At 42.2% G+C, this 22,718-nt stretch overlaps 1 protein-coding gene across 1 annotated transcript; it reads right to left on the bottom strand.

The window, feature by feature from the left end:
• Positions 1-2,424: 2,424 nt before the first annotated feature.
• LOC133391347 (uncharacterized) lies at positions 2,425-5,804 on the bottom strand. Its single transcript, XM_061645011.1, has 3 exons — positions 5,783-5,804; positions 4,670-5,260; positions 2,425-4,268 (listed from the first exon to the last, which is right to left on the bottom strand). Exons 1-3 carry the CDS (start codon positions 5,802-5,804, stop codon positions 2,425-2,427), a joined length of 2,457 nt encoding a protein of 818 aa, XP_061500995.1.
• Between the last annotated feature and the right edge of the window lie 16,914 nt (positions 5,805-22,718).

Raw genomic sequence — 22,718 nt, forward strand, 5'->3', positions numbered from 1 at the left:
ATGCTGAATCTGCGGCACATTTCTCGAACACACTGTTCCACGCCGAGGACATGCGGTCGAGTATGTTTTACACGTAAAACCTTTGTGTACATCAGTGTATTGGAAACATCCAATTATTCTTTTGGTGTTTTTACCAAAAAATATTATTTAAACAGTTCAAAATACTTTCTAAACACTTGTAAATATTTTAATAAAACAAATATGCATTCACTCATTTTATTAAATTGTCTTTTTTGGTAAAAACGTACTGTAATAGCAGTACAGTGCCTTGGATTTTATTAAAAAACAAAAGAACATTAAGTGCAGTGAACAAAAAAAGCTACAGATTTCACAACATAAAATTGCAACACCACGATCATAATTAACCAGCCGTGATAGAGCCACATCATCACAACCTCATCACCATCATCAGAATCATCCCGAGCAGCAACAGCAGCACGAAAAGATGCAGAAACCAGCTAGAGTACAGAGCAACTAAGGCATCAAGAAGAATCAGCAAGCATCGCGCGGCGGTTACAAGCGAGCACTGCAATACGTTAGGTGGATGTTCGACGCGGAAGAGAAGGCAACTCTCATGAAAATTCTGACGTCAACATAAAATGTGATATTCTGCAAAAGGGCTACAACAGGGAGTATTAGACACCACGGTAGCCACAATAGAAAATGTGAAGGCTTTCGCAATAAAAAAATAGATTACTGAAAAGAAAAACGTTGACAATTTCTTTTTTTCATGGCATCTTTGATAGCAGAACAAATTTCAAATCTCGATACATTCAAACACCGACTAAAAGATATCACTAAAACTTTTAGGACGTGTCAGCTAAAAATTATAAAAAAGCAAATTAGCGACGGGTACGAGAAAATAAGAGATCGACCTTGTCAGGTTTGAAGGGAAAATCCGGGAAGAAGAGCTAAATAACCTGGTACGAAGTAGTAGGAAAATCTTCTGTGAGTTGACAGAACTCACTCAGTTTCACGACAACAAAATTCAGGATAACACTACGCGAACAATGACTTCGCCTTTAGAAATTTTAAAGATCGCGTCGGTACTAGTGCCGACATATAACGGCAACGAGAAAAAAGCTGTAACATTCATTGCAGTCTTAAAAGCGTAAAAGGCCGTATGTGAGGACGCAAACAACGGGATCGCTGTTTCGTCGTTATATCGAAACTGAGAGGAAAAGCTCTTACAGTGGTAGGAGAAAACCCTGAAAATATACAAACAATTTTTGAAAAAATCTCAGAAAAATGCATATGAAAAAAACACCAGAAGATCTCGTGGAGCTCATAAATCGAACCACGCAAAAGGGGACAGCAAAGGCTTTTGGAAAGGAAATAGTAGAGTTTCGTCGCGAATAGTTTTCGGATAAAGTTTCCTTTTCTTTCTTTGGTTTTTGCTGCTAATAATTACCGAAGCCGTTGTAAGAAATTGCTGGTGATGAAGAGAGGGAAAAAGCCTTTTCGCCCTCTATTTATTAATTGAAGATCGATAGAGATGTGTACATGAACGGGCACGGATGTGATCCGATCCGCAGTTCAAATCTGCACGATTCGCGTAGCTGCTCGAACATCCTCCCCACCTTGACGAATGTCAACAAAAAGTTGTTTCCTACATTACACGGGGTTTTCGCTATCAGTGCTGAGCGGTAAAACGCATATTTTCGTGATCGGTCGCGTAATTATTCCCTTAGCTGTCTTGAGCGTAACGACGCGTACTATCTTGTCTTCACCGGGATGGATTTCAACGATACGCGCGAGAGGCCAACGAGTGGTGGGTAACGATTCGTCCATGAGGATCACTAACCTGCCGGGAAGTATGTTGCTGTTGTTGCTGCCACCATTTGCATAACTTTTTTGCATTTCTTGTAGATACTCAGTGGCCCAATGCTTCCAAAAACGCTGAACCAAAAGCTGCCACTTCTGAAGATCGTCTAGCGTGCAGGATTTCAGCTGGGTGTAGTCCGGTTCAGGCACGGCGAACATCGATGTGCCAATAAGGAAGTGTGCCGGTGTGAGTGCAGCTAGCTCGTTAGGATCGTCGGATAAAGGCAACAGCGGACGGGAATTCATCGCTGCTTCGATTTGGTGGAGCACAGTGCAGTAGCCTTCGTACGACAGCCGCGTATTGCCCAGGTGACGATAGAGGTGTCGCTTCGCCGTCTTTACTGCTGCTTCCCATAATCTGCCGAAGTGTGGAGCCTTTGGTGGGTTGAAATGCCAAGTGATTCCCCGGTCAGCGCATCTGGTAGCCACGGTGTTGCGGTGTTGTTCGTCGTTGAACAGCTCAAAAAGCTAATTCAGTTCACGTTCTGCGCCTTCGAAGTTTTTCCCATTATCAGAATGGATGTGGGCTGGCAATCCGCGTCGTGATGTGAATCGGCGTAGCGCTGCTAAGAATCCCGCCGTTGTGAGGTCTCCTACGAGTTACAAATGCACAGCTTTCGTAGCGAAACACACGAAAACGCACAGATAGCTCTTAGTAGCTGCTGCCTTCCGGTGCGCTGGCTTCAAATAGAATGGACCGGCGTAGTCCACTCCGGTTACAGAAAACGGTCGGCTCGGTGTGATGCGGGATGGTGGAAGCTGGCCAACCGGCTGCTGTGCGAGTGCGGGATCTTGCCGAACACAGCGGAAGCAGTTCCTTGAGATGCTTTTCACCAAGCGACGTCCGTCCAGTGGCCAATACAGCTCTCTAATGCGAGATAGCAATAGCCTTCCACTAGCATGTTTCAGCTCTTCGTGGTAATCTTCCGCAAGCAGACGGGTGAATTTGTGGTTCTTCGGTAGAACAGCTGGATGCTTGGACTGATACGGTAGTTGCGACAAGTTCAATCGTCCTCCCACCCGTATTACTTCCTCTGTATCCAGGAATGGGGTAAGTTTTCGTAAAGGTGATTGTTTCATCAATGCTTCTCCCTTTTTTAGCTGCTTGATTTCCGCGGAAAATGCATCATGCTGGGCTATTCGGCAAAGCACAGTTTTTGCAGCATCCACGTACTCGGGCGTGATCGTCTTAGATGCATTGGTGTGCGGTATCGGTCGCTGGGATCGCGCCTTCTGCTTGGTGTTGCGCACAAACCGTATGCAGTATGCAATGATGCGTACCATTCTGGTGAAGGATGAAGAAATGCCAAACCATGGATGAGTTGGTGTACAAACTAAAGCGGCACTCACCTGGCGTGTTTCTAGGTCCGCCTCATCGCTTGGTTCTGGATCTGAGCTGGGCCAATGGGACGAAGGTAGCACATGCCAATCTGGACCGTTATTCCAAAGCTGATTCTGCGTGAAGTGTGCTGCCGACATGCCTCGGGAAACCAAGTCAGCAGGATTGGATGTGCCAGGAACGTGCCTCCATTGCCTTGGATGAGAGTAGTATTGCACCTCAGCTACTCGATTTGCCACGAACGTCTTCCAGGAGTTGGGAGGTGACGCAATCCATTTTAGCGTCAATGTTGAGTCGGACCAGAAAAACGATTCGGCGCACACGATCTGCATTGCCTCCTTGACGCGATGATGCAGATGGGCGCCCAGGACAGTTGCGCTTAGTTCAAGCCTCGGCAACGTGACGCGCTTCAGTGGTGCCACTCGAGACTTCGAAGCTAATAGGCTGATGCGGACTTCTCCCGCCGCGTTTTCACAACGAGCGTAGATACATGCTCCGTAGGCGGCCTCCGAAGCATCGGTAAATGTGTGAAATTCTACTGTTGTATCTGGTAAGAGAGCGTAACGGTTAGTCCTGTACTCGGATAACTTTTTCCAGTCGCTCTGAATCGCCTTCCATTTTTTACAGATGTGATTAGGAACAGGTTCATCCCAGCCGGATTTGAGTAACCATAGCTCCTGCATCAGCATCTTAGCACGCACGATCATCGGTGCTATCAATCCGAGCGTATCGTACATTTTGGCAATGCTCGACAAAATAGATCGCTTGGTGGACGTGGCTTCATCAGCCTCAGTGTTGGATTCAAAACACAGCTCATCCGATTCAGGCTTCCACGAGATGCCGAGTGCTTTGACCGTCTCGTTGGGTAAAAAATGCAGCGATGAGTGTGTGCCGATATACTCGGTGCTTAAGCCGGAGAGCACGCTCAGATTGTTTGAGGTCCACTTGCGCAACTCAAACCCACCTTTGGCAAGTAGCGCTGATAACTCCTTACGCAGCTGAACAGCTTCGCGAACGTTATTGGCACCACCAATGAAGTCGTCCACGTAAAAGTTTCGTTTCAGGGCTGCACGTGCAAGCGCATACTCAGTCCCTTCATCATCTGCTAGTTGGATAAGTGTGCGTGTAGCCAGAAACGAGAAAGGTGCTAGTCCGTATGTAACGGTGTTGAGCTCATATACTTGGATCGGAGCTTGCGGCGAAAATCGAAAAAATATGCTCACCAATCGACGATCATCAGAATGCAGCAATATTTGTCGGTACATTTTAGCTATATCTCCCACAAGTGCTATTTGGTAGGTGCGGAATCACAACACAATATCAAGCAGCTCGCCCTGCACGATTGGACCAACACATAGAATATCATTCAAGGAATAACCGGTGCTTGTTTTTGCAGATCCGTCGAACACGACCCTTACTTTCGTGGTGGTACTGGAAGCTTTAAATACGAGGTGGTGCGGTAGGTAGTACGCCCGTTCATCCCCACTATCTTTGTTCATGAGCGACATGTCTCCTCCAGCTCCAAATACTCCTTCATGAAGGCATGATAGTCTTCCTTGAGCTGTGGGTTGCGTTCTAGCCTCCTCTCCAGCAGCTCGAAGCGTCTCAAAGCAGTAGTTTTAGACAGGCCAAGCTTTTCCGTGAAGTCGGTCTGTTTGGGCAATCGTACAATATAGCGACCCGACTCGTCGCGCTGAGTGGTTTCTTTATACAATATTTCGCATCGCCGCTCATCAGGTGAGTACGAATCATTGACGCTTAACTCTTCCAGCTTCCAAAAGCGTTCGAGAGACTCCTCCAGGGATGCCATGCAGACGATTGTGGACGCGGCGGTGCAATCGGTCGGAGATGCAGGATTCTGAGGAGAGGTGGGACCAATCATGACCCACCCAAACACGCTGTTCAGCATAGTTGGAATGTTCGGAGCAAGCTCGTGCGATTTTACGTTCGTAAAGAAGGAAGCGTAATGACGGGCACCAAGGATAAGATCAATCGGGGCTGATTTATCGAACTGCGGGTCAGCCAAAACAAATTCCGAAGGAATGTTCCAGCCGCGAGTGGAAACATCATGCGCCGGCAGATTAGCGATCACCTTGTCTACCAGAAAATCGACATCCAAGTCAAAATGTTCAACACGTGAAGCAATTTGAGCTCGAACCGACCTCCTCACCGTTCTGGTGGATAGTCCTGCTCCTTTGAGGGTTATGTTAACCGTGCTACCTTTCAAAGCCAACCTCTGAGCAAGGCGATTGCTCATCAAATTGGGCTGTGATGCGCTGTCTAAGAGTGCACGCACAGGATGCAGAATGCCGTGTGCATCGGTTACATTTAGAAGTGCAGTTTGTAATAATATTTGTGAAGGTGATTGTTTTATTGCAGCTGCGTAGCTGCGTTGTATGCTAGCCGTGTGATCATCAGTGGCGTGTGTTGTGTGTGAAGGTTCATCTTGCGCAGCTAGCATTGGAAATGTAGTGGAAGATGTGCTGGGAGTGCTTTCAGTGTGAATCATTGTGTGATGCGCCAAGTTGCAATGACGACACTTGTACTGTGACTAGCAATCGCGGGCACGGTGATTGTCTCGCAGACAATTCAAACACAAGCGGGCATCAAGTACCTTACGGTACCGCTGGGCCGGATTCATGGCATTAAATCGCTGGCATTTTGTTATGGTGTGCGGCATATTGCACAACGGGCATTTATTAACATCGCGGTCAGTGGTAGCAAAACTAGCAGTGCGCGGAAAAATGGAGCGTCTTGGTGGTATCGGTGCTTCTATAGGTGATGGTTCGGGTTTGTTTACTAATAGCGTCTCGAGTACGCGCATACGGCGGTGCAAAAAGGCAATCAACGAATCGTAGCTCGGATTGTCATTGGTCGAAGCAAATTCTTCCCAATCGCGCAATGTGTTAGAGGGCAATTTTGTGCAAAGTAAATGCTCTAAAATGCTACTCCAGCCGTCAGTTTTCTCTCCCAAGTGATTTAAAGTTTTTTTGTGACGCTCAAACTCGTCCACTAGCTGGTGCAGGGTTGTCGCACTTTCCCTCTTCGCTGGTGTGATGCCGAACATCGCTTGTAAGTGGCGTTTTTTCAGTAGATATTCATTCGAATATCGCTCAGCGAGTGTTTTCCAAGCTAATTCATAGCTGGAGGCGCTTATTGTAATGGCGTCGATCACTTGCGCTGCTTCACCTTTTAGGGCTGCGCGTAGATAATGGAATTTTTGTATTGGCGGCAAATCAACATTATCGTGAATCAAACACTCAAAGGTATCCCTAAAGGTCAGCCATTGCATATAATCGCCGTCAAACTCCGGCAGAGCGATGGTGGGCAGTTTTATGCCTTGTAGCGGGTTCCTACCGGCTCCTTGCTGCAACACTTCGCTGCGCGGAATTTCTCTATATTTCGCTTTCAATGCCGATTGAACGCAAATCAAGCGCCGTTCAAAATCCTCCCTAAGGGCGGCATTGTGTGTCATCTCTTCAGCAGCGGTTGCACTGTCCTCCAGCTGCTGTTGAAGGCTCTCCAAATCCTTGCATATTTGGTCAAATTTGGCCATACGAGTTTCCACCTCAATAGAATCCCTATCGGGCTGGTAGTTTTGAAGAAACTCTTTGTAACGGGCCAAAATGGCAATCAAAATCGTTCTTCAAAATAAGCGGTTGAGCTGGCATCTTACTATAACTGCGATTATCGTGTGCGCGAGTGTAGTGTAAAGTGCAGTGTAACGGTCGGGCAGTGAAAGGCAAAGGTGTTTAACACTTTATCGAAAAAATTGCGTATATTCAGGATATCGGCACAATCCTGGTCACGGCACCAATGTTTCGTCGCGAATAGTTTTCGGATAAAGTTTCCTTTTCTTTCTTTGGTTTTTGCTGCTAATAATTACCGAAGCCGTTGTAAGAAATTGCTGGTGATGAAGAGAGGGAAAAAGCCTTTTCGCCCTCTATTTATTAATTGAAGATCGATAGAGATGTGTACATGAACGGGCACGGATGTGATCCGATCCGCAGTTCAAATCTGCTCGATTCGCGTAGCTGCTCCAACAAGTAGAGTTGACCAGACAACTCGAAAATGCTTATCTAGAAGAAGAAACGCCAGCTGCAAGAGCCACTGAAAAAGCGAATAGGGCGGGAATGCAAGCCCTAGTCACAGGATTGAAAAGGGAACAAAATCAAACAATCGTAATGTCGGGAAATTTTGCCTCCTTATTACAGGCAATCGAGGCCGTCAATAAGGCGGAATCGTATAAAAAGAATGATCCCTCACCCCCACAGCGAGAAATCGCCAAAAATTGGAAAAAGCCCGCCCAAAATTGGAGGGAGCAGAAACTTCAAAGCTGGAAAGAAACACCCCAGCAAAATTGGAAGTCTAATCCCCAATCAGCGCAACAAAACATGTTTGTAGGACAGAACCAGAGGGAGGTGAGAAACGCGGAGGCGAATCAAAATCAACATCCAACTTCGTTAAATTTAAGTTAGGATTATCAGATTCCATTTGTACTCTTCTAGTCGACACTGGATCGGATATTTGTATTATATAAAGAAAAAAAATATAAATAAATAATAAAAATATAAATAATAAAAAAATTTGTGAAAAAGACACAGGTATATCTACCTAAAGATAACTGTGACATTCAGGGAATCGGTCAAGGAACAATTATTTCCCATGGTTCCACATATACAGACATTTTAGTCGAAGGACAACGTATTTTCCAGGAATTTCATATAGTTCCTCATGACTTTCCCATTCCTTTTGATGGAATTCTAGGTAGGGATTTTTATACTAGCTACCTATGCAGAATAGATTACTATCTATAGATCCTGTGGATTAAACTATGAAGGGGAAGATCTGGAGGTTCCCATGGAGGATACGCTACAGGGTAAAATTTTGATACCCCCTGTCGTGATCGATGGACATTTTTCTTCACTTTTATCTATTTTTTTTTACTTTTATCAAACTTTTTTTCTTTATTTCCTCGCTTTAAACCTCCCCACAACCTTGCTTCAATTGATCAACCACAAGACTGACGTCCGTCTTCCCCAACTTCCTTTACTTTCCAGTTTCGCCCGGCCTGTTTTGCGCTTGACGCTCTTTCGCCCTTTCAAGCAAATTGCTTGATTAAATATTTTCTTGCAAGGGTAATTCAATTTTTGTTTTGAATATTATTATTAACCGTTCCTATCAGTATTACTCCTTCTCATTCAACTGATATATTAGTTCATCACTTGCTTCCTTTTTTTATTTTATTTTTTTATTATTATTTCCCTGTCCTATCTCAATCCCTACACCCCCTAGATGCGAAATAATCAAAGAAGTAAATTTTTTAAATAAGCTCAGGAGAGACGAAGTAGTATGCGCATAAGAACTTTAAACGGATGTTCTAGTTGGAAACTGCATCGCGAATGAAAGTTCACCCAATTTGAAAATAATTAACACTTCAAACGAGCCAAAACTGGATTGAATTAACCACCTGAAAACAATCGCCCTTGATCAATACGATGTTGTACAAAATCAACTCAACAATGATAACAGGGTGGAAAATTCAAAAAATGCAGTACAAACTAGTAACTGCTAAAAAAATACAAGTATTGCATACGATAATTTGCTGATGGAATTTAATGACATATTCCATCTACCCGGGGATAAACTAACAGTTAATAACTTCTACGAGCAGAAGATAAGATTAGAAGATATAGCTCCGGTATACATACCAAATTTTAAACAGAATCACGCACAACTACCGGAAATAAAGGAGCAGCTGGGAAAAATTATAGAGGACGGCATCTTTGAACCTTCAGTGTCGCACTACAACTCACCAATTTTGCTCGTACCAAAAAAATCTTCGACAAGGAAGAAATGGAGACTTGTGATCGATTTCCGGCAATTAAACAAGAAACTCTTACCCTATAAATTCCCAATGCCCCCAATTGATACAATACTAGACCAATTAGGACGTGCTAAATTTTTCAGCACACTTGATCTTATGTTAGATTTTCACCAGATTTCGCTGACAGAAAATTCATAAAAATACACTGCTTTTTCTACACCAGATGGCCACTACCATTTTAAAAGGCTACCATTTAACTTAACATATCCCCTAACAGCTTCCAAAGAATGATGGCCATGACTGGGCTTCCCCCAAAATGCGCGTTCGTTTTTGTAGACGACATAGCTGTCATTGGATGCTCGGAGAACCAACACTTTAAAAATTCACGAGAAGTATTTGAAAAACTAAGACCATACAATTTGAAATTGAACCCCGAAAAAAGCCATTTTTTCAAAAAAGAGGTTACATACTTAGGGCACAAAATTACCGATAAAAGAATTTTGCCTGACGACACTAAGTACGACAGCTCAAGAAAGTACCCGGTATCCACAAATGCGGATGAAGTTAGGAGATTTGTTGCTTTCTACAATTATTATAGGAAGTTTGTGCCAAATTGCTCGAGAAAGGCACAACCACTTAATAATCTGCTGCGCAAAAAAGTAACTTTTGAATGGACCCCGGAATGCCCAGCGGCATTTGAATACCTAAAGGACGCATTGATAAATCCTAAAATATTGCAGTATCCTGATTTCGAGAAGGAGTGTATATTAACAACCGATGCGTCAACAACAGCTTGCGGAGCAGTATTATCGCAAACACACAATGGTACTGAACTTTCAATCACTTTCGCAAATCGGACCTTCACAAAGCGAGAATGCAATAAGGCAATAATAAAGAAAGAATTACTAGCAATTCATTGGGCAAAAGAACACTTCAGACCGTATCTTTTCGGCACAAGATTTAGAGTAAAAACGGACTATAGACCTCTTGTATGTTTGTTTTGAATGAAAAACTTTTCTTCCAAATTGACAAGAATCCGTCTAGATCCGTCTTGAAGAATTCGACTTTATAATCGAACATGTGAAAGGAGAACAGAATGTAGTGGCGGACGCTCTATCCCTTATCAACATCACAACGGATGACATTAAAAACATCATCGTGTTGACAAGATCAATGGTGAAGCAGAACGTTCCAAAACTACAAAATGAGGTGTAGGAAAACGAAAACACTATTTAAATATCAGGAAAGGTTTTAAACAAAAATAAAACTAAAGTTCTCCTATTAGTAAGAGATTTTTATCTCAAGGGTAATATAGGGAAGGAAGAGCCTTTATTAGTATTATTAGACTTCTATAAAAAAAGGGAAAACTCTGAATTAGTGCAATTTTTACGGATACTAGAGCGAAAAGCCAAGGCGACCAAATTAGAAAATTTCGCTATATTCAATAAAGACAAGCTATTTGAAAAAATCAGCGTAGAAGATGCCAAGAAAATTGCCCACGAAAGCCTAATAAATCTCGAAATAACAATCTATGAGAGCCAAAAAGAGATAACAAATAAGGAAAAAATAATGAATAAACTCAAAAATAATCATGAAACACCTACGGGAGGTCATCTAGGACAAACTAGGATGTTTAAAATGATTAGAAGAGAATTTAAATTTAATAACATGAAAAAAATCGTAAAATAAAACGTAAACAATTGTAAACTTTAAAAACTAAACAAACACCAACAAGAAACGATTGAAAAATTTATAAAAACAGATACACCATACCAACCATTTCAAACTATATCTATAGACACTATAGGACCATTTCCAAAGACATACAAAGGGAATAGATACGCAGTAACAATACAATATAATTTCATAAAACACATAACCATATTCGCGATACCAAATAAAGAAGCCAGCACGATTGCTAGAGCTATAATAGAACAGTTTATGCTAATATATGGAACAAATGTATCACAAATAAGAACAGATATGGGTACATAGTATAAAAATGATGTATTTAATAATATAACAGATATACTTAAAATAGAACATACATTTTCCACGGCTTACCATCCTCAAACTATAGGAGCACTAGATTTTAACCACAAATGCTTTAACGAATATCTTAGGAGCTACACTAATGAACCTAAGGACAACTAGGATGAATGGATTACCTATTACACATTCTCATATACCACTACGCCATATCTAGAGCATCGATACACTCCATTTGAGTTAGTTTCTGGAAGAAGAGAGAAATTCCAACACGAAATCTTAAATAACAAAAATCCAATCTACGATTACGAAGATTATTCACAGGAATTAAGATATAGACTAAAACTATACCACACGATAGAACAAGAAGTTTTATGGAGAGAGAAACAACTAAACGGATAAGCCAGTAAGTCAAAGTAAACCCAATAAATTTACAAATCAATGATGAGATAGCAATAACGAATGAGAATAGCCGAAAATTGGACCAAATTTACACAATTACAATTTATCAAGGGCCATATAAAGTAATTAAAATAGATGGAACTAATGAAACTATTGAAGATCAAAAAGGAAAAATCCAAATAGCACATAAAAATAGATCTCATAAAATGTGAGAATAACTTCATTTAGATTACGTTATTCTTCCGGAGAGTGGTGGTGTAGCATCCATGCTATCGCGTGTCCCTTTAACGCATGAATGCTAACAGCCGGGTAAAACATTGCACATGCGCCCCGTGCTTTACTGCGCATGCGGTTCCATGTTTTACCATGGTGGTCGCACCACCCAAGTTGGCTATAAACAAGGAAGACCTCCAAAGTAGGTCATAAATAAGGAATAGCAATTAGCATAAGACACGCATTAGACCTTAAGCAATACATTGAAATGTGTAAAAGCCCACCAGGAAGGCGACCCTTTTGACAAACATTCGTCTCATTGCGAGCGCCTACACGTGTGGTCAAAAACACCCGAAGTCCTACAAAATCATGAAAAAGTCTGCGCCTTTGCGTTCCGGCTACTCCGTCGATTAATCCCGACCTGTACTGAGCCAATTCAGATGGTTGTGTTCGTAGAAGCAGCATTTGTACTGCTTACCTGCCGTATGCCGCCGTCGGGTCCTGACGAGTGAAGCATGCATACCTTTCGCGTACGTTCGAGATATAAGCTCTGTCCCTCTCATGTTAATGATGAAGATAAAATCGTATGGCATCGGCTCTGCATTCGGGCGTGGGCAAGCCCGTGGACGTCATGTAGATGCTCGCATTTGACTCAGCGCTGCCCCCAGGCCTATGACGCAAACCCGTACCGAACCAGCAACATTTTTTCTTCACCACAGTCAGAGTCACCGGCAAGCAGGTCGTTGTCTTCGTCGTATTGATTCTCAATCCAATTCTTACTGCTTTGCGTTTGAGTCGGGTGTACGCAGTGGCGCGTTAAACGGTGGGCGGACTGGGCGGCCGCCAGGGGCCCCGGCGATCTAGGGGGCCCCGTCATTGTGGATGTTCGACTTCGTATCGAATCTACCCCCCCCCCCCCCCCCCCCCCCCTGGATGGGACTTTTACCATCTATTTCAAGAAGACTTATTTTTAATTAATTCATTTTTCCCATCGCTTCACTCAATACATTTTGTCGAGAGCCCCGAACTGCAGAAAACCGGGGCCCCATAGTACTCAAAGCAGCACATTAAATGTTCTAAGAACTCTGCCGATACTTGCACCAAAGTCGCAAACGAAGAACGTTGCGACACGCGCGCACAGCTCAAATCAATACCTCATCATCGTTGACGCAAAGTATTGGGCTGAGCGAGAAACCTTCAATTTTTGCGGGTGTGGGTGGCCTGTGCACGAGACACCCAAACCCAAAACCACGCAGAGCAACTTGCTGCTAAAATGGAATGCACAGAATGCTGTGCTTAACTACCACCGAAAACCCGTTACACAACACAAGCATACAACACACCCAGACTAAAATTTAAAGGCCCCGAAACACAATATAAATACACCGGCTCGTAGCCGGTAAAATTAGCAGGAAAAATTGACTAACATCAAGCAAGCAACGGTGCTCCAGTGGGTAGTGGTTTCATTCGAGAAACGATTCCATCGATATCGATGTGTGCGCTTTTCAATTGGCTTGGATGAAACGTGCCTGTGCTTGGCTGGGGGGCTCTATACTTGTTTTGCAGATGTGTGCCGAAAACAGACAGCTGTTTTCACGCGAAAAATGGTATTCACATCTCAAGCCTGAGATCGTGGAGCGTGCCTGCTTTTAACCCAAAACCTTAAATTTTCACGCGGGGCCCTACTCAACTTTTGTGGTCAACTGACAAATAGGGGAAATCGGGAAGGGGTGGTATTCATATGTCCAAAAAGGATCTGGGCCATGTTAATATTAAAATGATGTTTTATCACTTTTTAGCTACAACTTTTTACGTGAAGACAAGATAAAAAACCGTTACAGCTATATTGAAGCCAAAACTCAAAGGTGGTTTACGGGGCCCCAACGATTATGTGGACTCTTCGATGAAACCGGTAAGGGCCCCCGTCGGTAAGGGCCCCCGTCAATAAGGGGCCCCGTGCATTTGGTGTCTTGGTGTGGATGGTCGGTGCACGAGCTCACCAAAAAAAAAAAAAACGCGGAGACACTTGCTGCTAAAATCCAATGCACGGAACACAGAACAGAACGCTGCGTTTAACCACAAAGAAAACCCGTTTCAACAGCCACAAGCACACATCATACACATACATAAAATACGCACACATACACAGACATAAAATTGAAAGGCATCTAAACAAAATTTCAATACACCGGCTCGTAGCCGGAGAAATTAGCAGGAAAAACTGACACCAAGCTCGCGTCGCTTTAAAAAGCCTAGGAAGGTCGTTTGGTCAACGGTGCTTCAGTGGGTTGAGGTTTCATTCGAGAAATGGTTAATTCGATGTCATTGTGTGCGCTCTTGGCTGGGATGAACCGTCCTGTTCTTGTATAAGGGGTCCCTGCTACCGCTTTGCGATTGTGTGCCGAAAGCAGACAGCTGTTTCACACGAAAAATGGTATTCACATTCCTGGCCTGGGATAGTGGATTGTGTGTGTCTTTTAATGCAAAAACTAAAATTTTCATTATTGATCCTAATCGAACACATCAAGTTTGTGGACCGAAGAGAAGGGGAAATGGGAAAGGTTTCAGTTAGAAGGAAGAGGGGAAGGGTATAAAAATACTCAAGGAAGCTATGGACCATGTTTATTTATATATGGTTTTTATCGACTATTTCAATTTTTGCGAATACAACAAGACCAAAAACCGTTACAGCTGCATCTACATACAGCCATACACAGCCATAATACGAAGAACAATCTCCATTGCCTCGGCCATTTGGGGGCCCCGTTGATGATCCCGTCGATTGAGGGGCCCCTTCCATTTGGTGTTGTCAACCCAATATACCCCCATTTTCCCTCCGGGGGTTATGTTTACAATCAGATTTACTATTACTTCCAGACCTATCAGAAGCATATTTATTTTATTTATCAGAAGCATTTTACTATCAGAAGCAGAAAACATTTGTCTTTCTAACATGTGCAATATTTTTACCTTAGTTGGATGCGCAGAACGCTGCGATACATGCCCACAGCTCAAAACAATACCATTTCATCATCGTTGGCCCAAAGCGTTGCATCAAATGCATTGAACGCTACGCACGAGTTGGGTAAAGCGAAAATCCGTTACAAGAGATGCCTCACGCAAACTACATGCACATACGACATTAAAAGGCCCCGAAACCGATCTCAACACAACGGTTCGTAGACGGAGAAATTAGCAAGAAAAATTGGCTACTTGGTGTCAGGCGCTCTTTTTGTTTGTGGAGATTTCATTCAAGAATCGATTCCGATGTCGATGTGTGCGCTCTTTAATTTGGCCTGTGTCTATGTTATCACGCAAAAAGAACTCGTGCCCGGCTTACTTTTGGGGCCCCAGTCAAAATTGTGGACTGGACAAAGTGATGGTGGAAAGGCAAGCTGTTGAAGGGTTTGGGTCAAATTTGGAAGGGTCAACGGAAAGTAAAAATCGATATGAATGATCGCGTAAAATTTGAACTAATTAGGCTGTCGGCAGCGGTCGGCAAAGTCCGACCCGCCACAATATGCAGTCAGGCCCGAGAAAATATTTTCCCGATTTTGAAAGATAGGAAGATCCTATTTATTAAAAAGTAACTGAACATATTTTAATATGACAATTCATATCGTTGAACTCTTCCAAATTTGATCACCATAACATGGATTGTCGGACCAATCAGTATGGTCAAATTTGAGGAGAAATTAGAAAATAGAAACGAATAATTCCATAAAAACCTGACTGTTGATTTTACGAGAACAATGGTTACACACTATTAACACACTAAAACGTTAATTCTGCAAGCCGAATATGCACCTAAAATTTTACCGGGGTGTCTGTAACTGCAGCAAACTTAGAAAATTTGCAGTGCATGATTCGTACACCATTTCACAAACCCCCCCCCCCCGTCGATGGATTTGGTAAAGGGGCCCCGCCTAGGGCCTCGGAGAGGCTTGAACACAGGGTGTACGCCTCACACTCCTTCGCTGTTGTCCTGCCGATAATGCCGATGCCATCCGCGAAGCCAAGAAATTAAAGAGATCGGTAGAAGATCGTGCCACGGATGTCGTTGTCTAGACCCGCGCCTCGAAGGACACCTTCCAATCCAGTAATCCAGCCTGTCGCCCTTTTTGTAGACTGGGTGAATAACACCCAGCTTCCACTCCTCCGGTAGTTCCTACTGCACCCAGACTTTCACGATCTGCTGATGCATTTCGACGGTAATCCTCTCCGGTCCCATCTTGAAGAGCTCGGCCGCCAGTCCTTCGCTGCCGGCAGACTTATTGCTCTTATGCTGCTTGAATCTCATCCAGAGATGGCGGGGGCACCTCGTCGTCTGCGCCGATGCTGTCGCTGTTGCTACTGCTGTGCTGTTGCTGTGGTGGTTGCCTTGTTCTGCCAGTTGCGCCAGCCTCTCCTGCGCCTGCTCCATTCAGATGTCTTTCGTAGTAGCAATTTCACCTTTCGAACACCTCCCGCTCTTCCGTCAGGAGATTTCCTTCCGCATCCCGGCACATTGCGGTATTAGGAGCAAATTCGCTCTGTGCCTCCTTCAATCTCCTGTAGAGCAAGCGGGTGTCCCCCGACTGAGAAAGCTGCTCCAGCAGCTATTCGTCTGACTCTTCAAAACGGCGCTGCTTGGCCTGGAAGAGCAGGGTTTGCTGTTTCCTCAGTCGTCTGTAGATCTCCACGTTCTGACGGGTTAGATGCCGTAGCATGGAGGCGTGCGCTGCATTCTTCTCGGATAGTGCTCGTCTGCACTCTTCATCGAACCATTCCTTTTTATCTCTACAGCAGCTGTGTCAAACTCAATTCATAAGAGGGCCGCAAGTACAGATTTTCAGTGATTCGTGGGCCGCAAAGTTGAGAATAAAAAATATACCTCAATATTCATATAAAATAGGGTAAATGTACCTATAGTGGTGGTAGTACCATTAGTGGTGGTATTGCACTAAAATGCGGTTCATACCGCAAATTACAAGTAATTACGTTATTTACGTTAGTGTGAAATGTTCTTTAGCCTTTTACAAAGGTTTTAAAAGTTAAATGGGACCATTCTGTTATTTAATGACCGAAAAATCCATTATTTTGTGAAATGTGTCAACATTTTTTCAAAATCCTTAGGATTTCATAACGAAACTCATTTTTCTGTTAACGTTCTAAATGACCACATAACCACGCAATTACCAGTTTTTCAACATAACTGTTATGAAATGTTATAGTTTTACTAAAATTATTTGCCTTTTGACCATATTTATGCATTTTTAAGTGTTTTTCACCATAGTGCCATTATAGGTACACAAAACAGGCATGTTCCTATAGTGGTTATAGTTATAAAATCAATGAAAACAGCTCGTTTTAGATTTTTTCGAGGAAATTTTTGACATGTCGTACTGTTTTCACTAAAATAAGCAACAGAAATGAGTTTTATGTTGGTAATTTACCAAAAAACAGGCCAAAATTCGCTTATATGGCTGAATAAAAATTAACTTCAAATCAATCACACTCTTCCGGGTGTAGGTTGACGACAGGTGTGATGCAGTACTTTTGTCAATAGTTTCATTGATCAAATCTATACATTTTTTTACGATCAAATTACGCAAGAAACCTATATTATGGCAGTAAGCCTTGCTATTCATACGAAAACAGCTTCGAAACTAAGTTTCATTGATATTATACACCGTTTTTGATGCATCTTTGTTTACCACCACTATAGGAACACAATACGACGACTATAGGAACCATACCACCATTATAGGTACAACGAAGCAGTCACAAAAATATGTATTTTTTCGTAAATTTGATGTATTTCATGATAAAAATGGTTGTGGTTGCGTAAATAAAACATATTCCAATTGGTATGTGTTAAAATATTCAGAAATTGTCCTTCCTGACACTTTAAATCCATTAAAACACATCGGCACCACTAAAAATTGCACCACTATTGGTACATTTACCCTACTGTTTAAAATCATTATTGTTAAACAAATTGACTTTTTGTACTCCTCGCTTCAAATCTGGAATAGTTTCTTATTTACAAATTTGCTATGTTTTTTTTATTGTGCACTTTTTTATTTAAAAAATGTTTAATGTACTTTTAAAGTCACATGCGTTGTTTTCATCCTTATTATAAAAATAGGAAATTTCTCATTAGTCGCGTTCTAACACGGTTGTTCTGTTAGAAAATATCGCTCAACCACACTTTTTCACTGAGGTATCTTTTTCGCGTGGCGAATCTTTTTCAAGCCATCCGAGCTATCCATCGCTGGATGAATAACAAAAATATTTGCCTGCAATTTTTTGACAGATCAAGAGAAAAATTGTTATAAAACGCGTTTAAACATTATTTTTGCTAATTTCCAAGTTCCAAAAACTCGTATCTTACAAATAATTTTGTTAAATTACGATATTTTTATTTGACAAAAAATCGTGGTGTGTCATCCCATAACGATTGGCAAATATTGTTTTGCACTTGAAGGGAGGTGATTCGCGAATTGAGGTATGGACTGTGTGAGCTAATCTATTAATAAGCTATGTATCGCACGACTTCAGCATTTCAATTGTTTTAATTCTTCATCTAAATACTTTAGGCTTAAGCGTAGTCATATCATTTTGGTTTAGATTTTTGGGGAGGTTCAAAAGTACATTAATTCGTCTTGCAAAATGTGGGGTACACAAAATTCCAACTTGGCTACAATCATTTTTATTAAAATTGATGGTGGCATGATTATGACAAAAAAACAGAAGTGGTTCCAATCGAACATCAATGATGTAACATTATAAGGTTGGAGCCGTGCAAATCGGAGAAATTCGGAGCCAAATGAATCCTTTACTCGGCACTCGGGGGCATTGAGATGGTCAAATTCGGTGGGACCGACCGGATCCATTTCTCTCTGTAGATTAGCCGCTCCGTGTGACAACCGATGAGGGCGGTGGCAACGCTTTTCGCATGCGATTTTATCAGACGGCCTGTCAAATTTTTATATGGGATTTGACAGATAACGTCGGACGACGAAATCGCATGTCCGACGTTATCTGTCAAATCCCATATAAATCTCGTCCGATTAAATCGCAATCGATGCGCGTTGCCACCGCCCTGACTCCAACGGTTCCGAATGGCTTTAAACAGTTCTATAGGCTTCGGACGGCTCCGAACATAACTGTTGGTTTGATTTGGCCGGATTCGAAGTTGCTATAGCTAAGATCGAAAATGGTTTTGCGCCGTGGATGCGATTCTGACAATTCATCATTAGTTGTTGCGATGTTTCCAAGTGTGTGTATCAAGTTATTTTCATTACTTTTTGTTGGTAGAAGGTAGTCGCAAATCTATTTTTCCATATAGAATGTGCAATCGAGTGTGCACAATACTATGCTAATATTCAGAATTTAATCGAAACATAATACCGACTGAGTTTGCATTCAATTCAATGTTTCTATTGTTCTGTACGATTGTGTAGAATAAGTTTATGAGATGTTATGGGTACATTCATGTTAGATTCGAAAAATATACCATCTAAATGATTGTTCTTCTCTGGAAAATTAAATACACTTCGACAAATAGTAATAACAGTTTTTTGGTTTGGAGTGATTTTAGAAATTCTCAAAATATTCTCGCGGGCCGCATTCAGCATTGACGAGGGCCGCCAGTTTGACATACAGTATCGGACAGAATGATAGGATCCTAGTGTTTTCAACGCGGCATGCACCCGTTGGGACAGGTTTATGTGTGGTTTGTGTGTTTGTGTGTGTGTGTGTGTGTGTGTGTGTGTGTGTGTGTGTGTGTGTGTGTGTGTGTGTGTGTGTGTGTGTGTGTGTGTGTGTGTGCATGTGTGTGTATGTGTGTGTGTACATGTGTGTGTGTGTGTGCATGTGTGTGCGTGCGTGTGTGTGTGTGTGTGTGTGTGTGTGTGTGTGTGTGTGTGTGTGTGTGTGTGTGTGTGTGTGTGTGTGTGTGTGTGTGTGTGTGTGTGTGTGTGTGTGTGTGTGTGTGTGTGTGTGTGTGTGTGTGTATGTATGTTTGAATGTGTATTGGTGTGTGTGTTTGTTTCACAAGTAGGTCGTTTCGGATAGTTTTGTTAGTAGTTTTTTGTGTTTTGGGTTTGGTTTTTGATGTAATAAGCAGGACCACTGCCCTCGCGATCAGTGTTTTTTCGATATATTAACAATTTTACGGTCTTCTTTCGCCGTGGTCTTCTGAAGACGTCCGGTTGACTTGCGCGTTTCGGTTGTCCAAGCGCGTTTCGGTTGTCTTAGCGCGTTTCGGTTGTCCGAAGCGCGTTTGCCACAAAAGTGCGCAATCGTTCCATTACGAACTCGATCGTTTTCGCCAGCAGCCGCCATTCGCTTTATCATATGGCGCTGATAATCGGTACAATGTTTACCTCGACCCATTGTTACTTACATTGCTTGCTTGGACCGTCAAGAACGCGCTGGTTAAAAACATGGACACGGCTGATCCCGTGCTCTGTCTGCGTTCTACTTTTATACGCGATGAATTACATCGTTGTCGAGCAGCAAAAACATCGCATGGATAAAAACTATCAACGAGTACGCGAGTAAGCGTCTTCCCTTCAAAATCGAGAACAGAATACGCTCATGAAACAAAACGCACATTGAAAAGAACACCTGCGCGCCAGCTCAATGCACGCACAAAAGTTTCCCATGCGCACACAACGTGCAACGCAGAGATACACGCAGACCTTTCAATGGCGTGCACTGGAGTAACACCTGTGAGGGAATGCCGAGTTCATTGCTATTGTGCGCGTGTCCATTTGGCATCGCTGCGCATTCACATTCATCAATCAGCACACCTGCGTTGTCGTCCGAGGAACAAGAGCTACTGTCGATGCAAACTTTAGCTTTTATCCAAGTGTAAACGCACGATGTTTCACATGATAACACACATTATCAGAATGCTTTCAACGCAATATGGCATAATGGCAAGCTACGTTTTTCAGACACAAACCCGAACACTTGTAAATACACATTAAAAAGCACACTCTCTTTCTACTACTACTACTACTACTACTACTACTACTACTACTACTACTACTACTACTTCTACTACTACACATACACACACACACACACACACACACACACACACACACACACACACACACACACACACACACACACACACACACACACACACACACACACACACACACACACACACACACACACACACACACACACACACACAAACACAAGTAACGTGGCAAAACAAGTGCACGGTGCGTTGAAAAAACCAGGGTCCTATCTTAATGTCCGATACTGTACCTTGCATACCGGATCCGATCAAAATTATTCCTAGTTTTAATGGAAATAAAAAAAAAACTATTGTTTTCGTGGATAAAAACGGCTAAAAATGCACTTAATTTGTTTAAAGATCGTATTGATCCTTTTCTCTACGAAGTTTATGTCGATGCAGTAAAAAATAAAATAGTAGGGAAGGCAAGAGACTTTATAAGCGCCGAGGGAAAGCCACAAAATATCGAAGAAGTAAAGGGCAAAATAAAAATATTACTAAAATAAAATAAGATAAAATCTCTAGGTGATCGGAAAGCATTTGTCGCTGGACTAAATGATTCATTTTATAGTTAGGTTCAAGCAGCTCCACTACTCGATCTGGAAAGCACGTATACTTTTCTATGCAAATTTGAATCTTTTCCCATTGAAAACAAGCGCACTTATCGCCAACAGAGTTCAAGCAATAATGGGAATTCAAACAGAGTGCAGGAAAGCTATAATGAAAATGGTACAAGATCATATAATTATAATAGCACCGACCCCTCACAACCTCAAACATCTAAATCATTGTTTCAAGCTCGTTCATCAAACACCATGGATACATCGACTGCTAAAACCCGGTTAACGATACACAGAAATGAATTCAATAACAGTGAAACATTTGACTGCAAATAAAACGACGAGGACGAATGTAATAAGATAAGATTTTTGGGAGGCAAGTACAAATCATCCTCCAAAGTAGATTATCTTCCTAATATCTTGTGTGAGAACAGTGTTTCAAAACAGGAACTAAAATTGTTAATAGACTGTGGATCGAACAAAACTTTCATCAAGAAAAGAATCATCTCGTCCGTTGAATTGTGCGAAGAAATAACGATTAAAAATATAACGGGTGACTATTGTATCAAAACAAAAGGTACAATTAATCTACTTGGTCATCGATTACCTGATTAAACTTATTACGAAATGAACTTTCATAACGTTTTCGATGGTATTTTAGGGTCAGAATATTTAGCAAAGACTGGTGGTGTTTTGAACTATAAAAATGAAACATTTACTATAGAAGAAACTTTGGCAAACACCGAGAGCATTTGCCAAGCTAACCATTTTACTTCGCTTTACACCTTCAAACCGATCTCTAACTCTGACATAGCTGCAGCGATCGCCTCGGTACTTGACGCCGTTGATGTGCCGTTACCCTTATTTTCTAAAGCTGAAGTTTCTTCATAATCTCCTTCGATCAGCATGGGTTCTTAAAAAAACAGAAGCATCGAAACTAATTTTCTGTCACTGATTTGTTCCTGCTACCCTGCTCTCGACAGTGGAAATCGATGTCTTGTATACTGACTTTCATGCTGCTTTCGATTCCGTCAATCATACTTCACTACTAGCTAAACTAAAAAAAAATACGGTGTCCATGACGCATTAGTGCTATGGCTTTCAAGCTATCTAAACAGCAGGGATATCAAGGTGTAGATTAATTCTACGTATTCTACGCCCTTCACTCATACTTCAGGGGTACCGCAAGGGAGCATCCTTGGACCATTGCTGTTTATCATTTTCATTAACGACATCGTCAATGTAATTCCTGACTGCCAAAAATTGTTATACGCCGATGAACTAAAGATTTACACAACTGTTTCGGATACCGCTTATTGTCTTCGACTACAAAATTGTCTGTCTAGCTTTATCTCTTGGTGCAAGTTAAATAGCATGAATGTTGATATTAAAAAATGTTCTTTGATAATGTTCGCCAGAAAAAGATCCCTTATTCTTTTTGACTACAAAATAGCTGGCAGTTTAGTTCCGCGGACCTGTTGGCGTTCGCGATTTAGGTGTACAGCTAGATAGCTGGTTAAAGTTTGACTGTTGGAACCTTTT

The sequence above is a fragment of the Anopheles gambiae genome, chromosome X (assembly GCF_943734735.2).
Source record: "Anopheles gambiae chromosome X, idAnoGambNW_F1_1, whole genome shotgun sequence".
NCBI classification, from domain to species: Eukaryota; Metazoa; Arthropoda; class Insecta; order Diptera; family Culicidae; genus Anopheles; species Anopheles gambiae.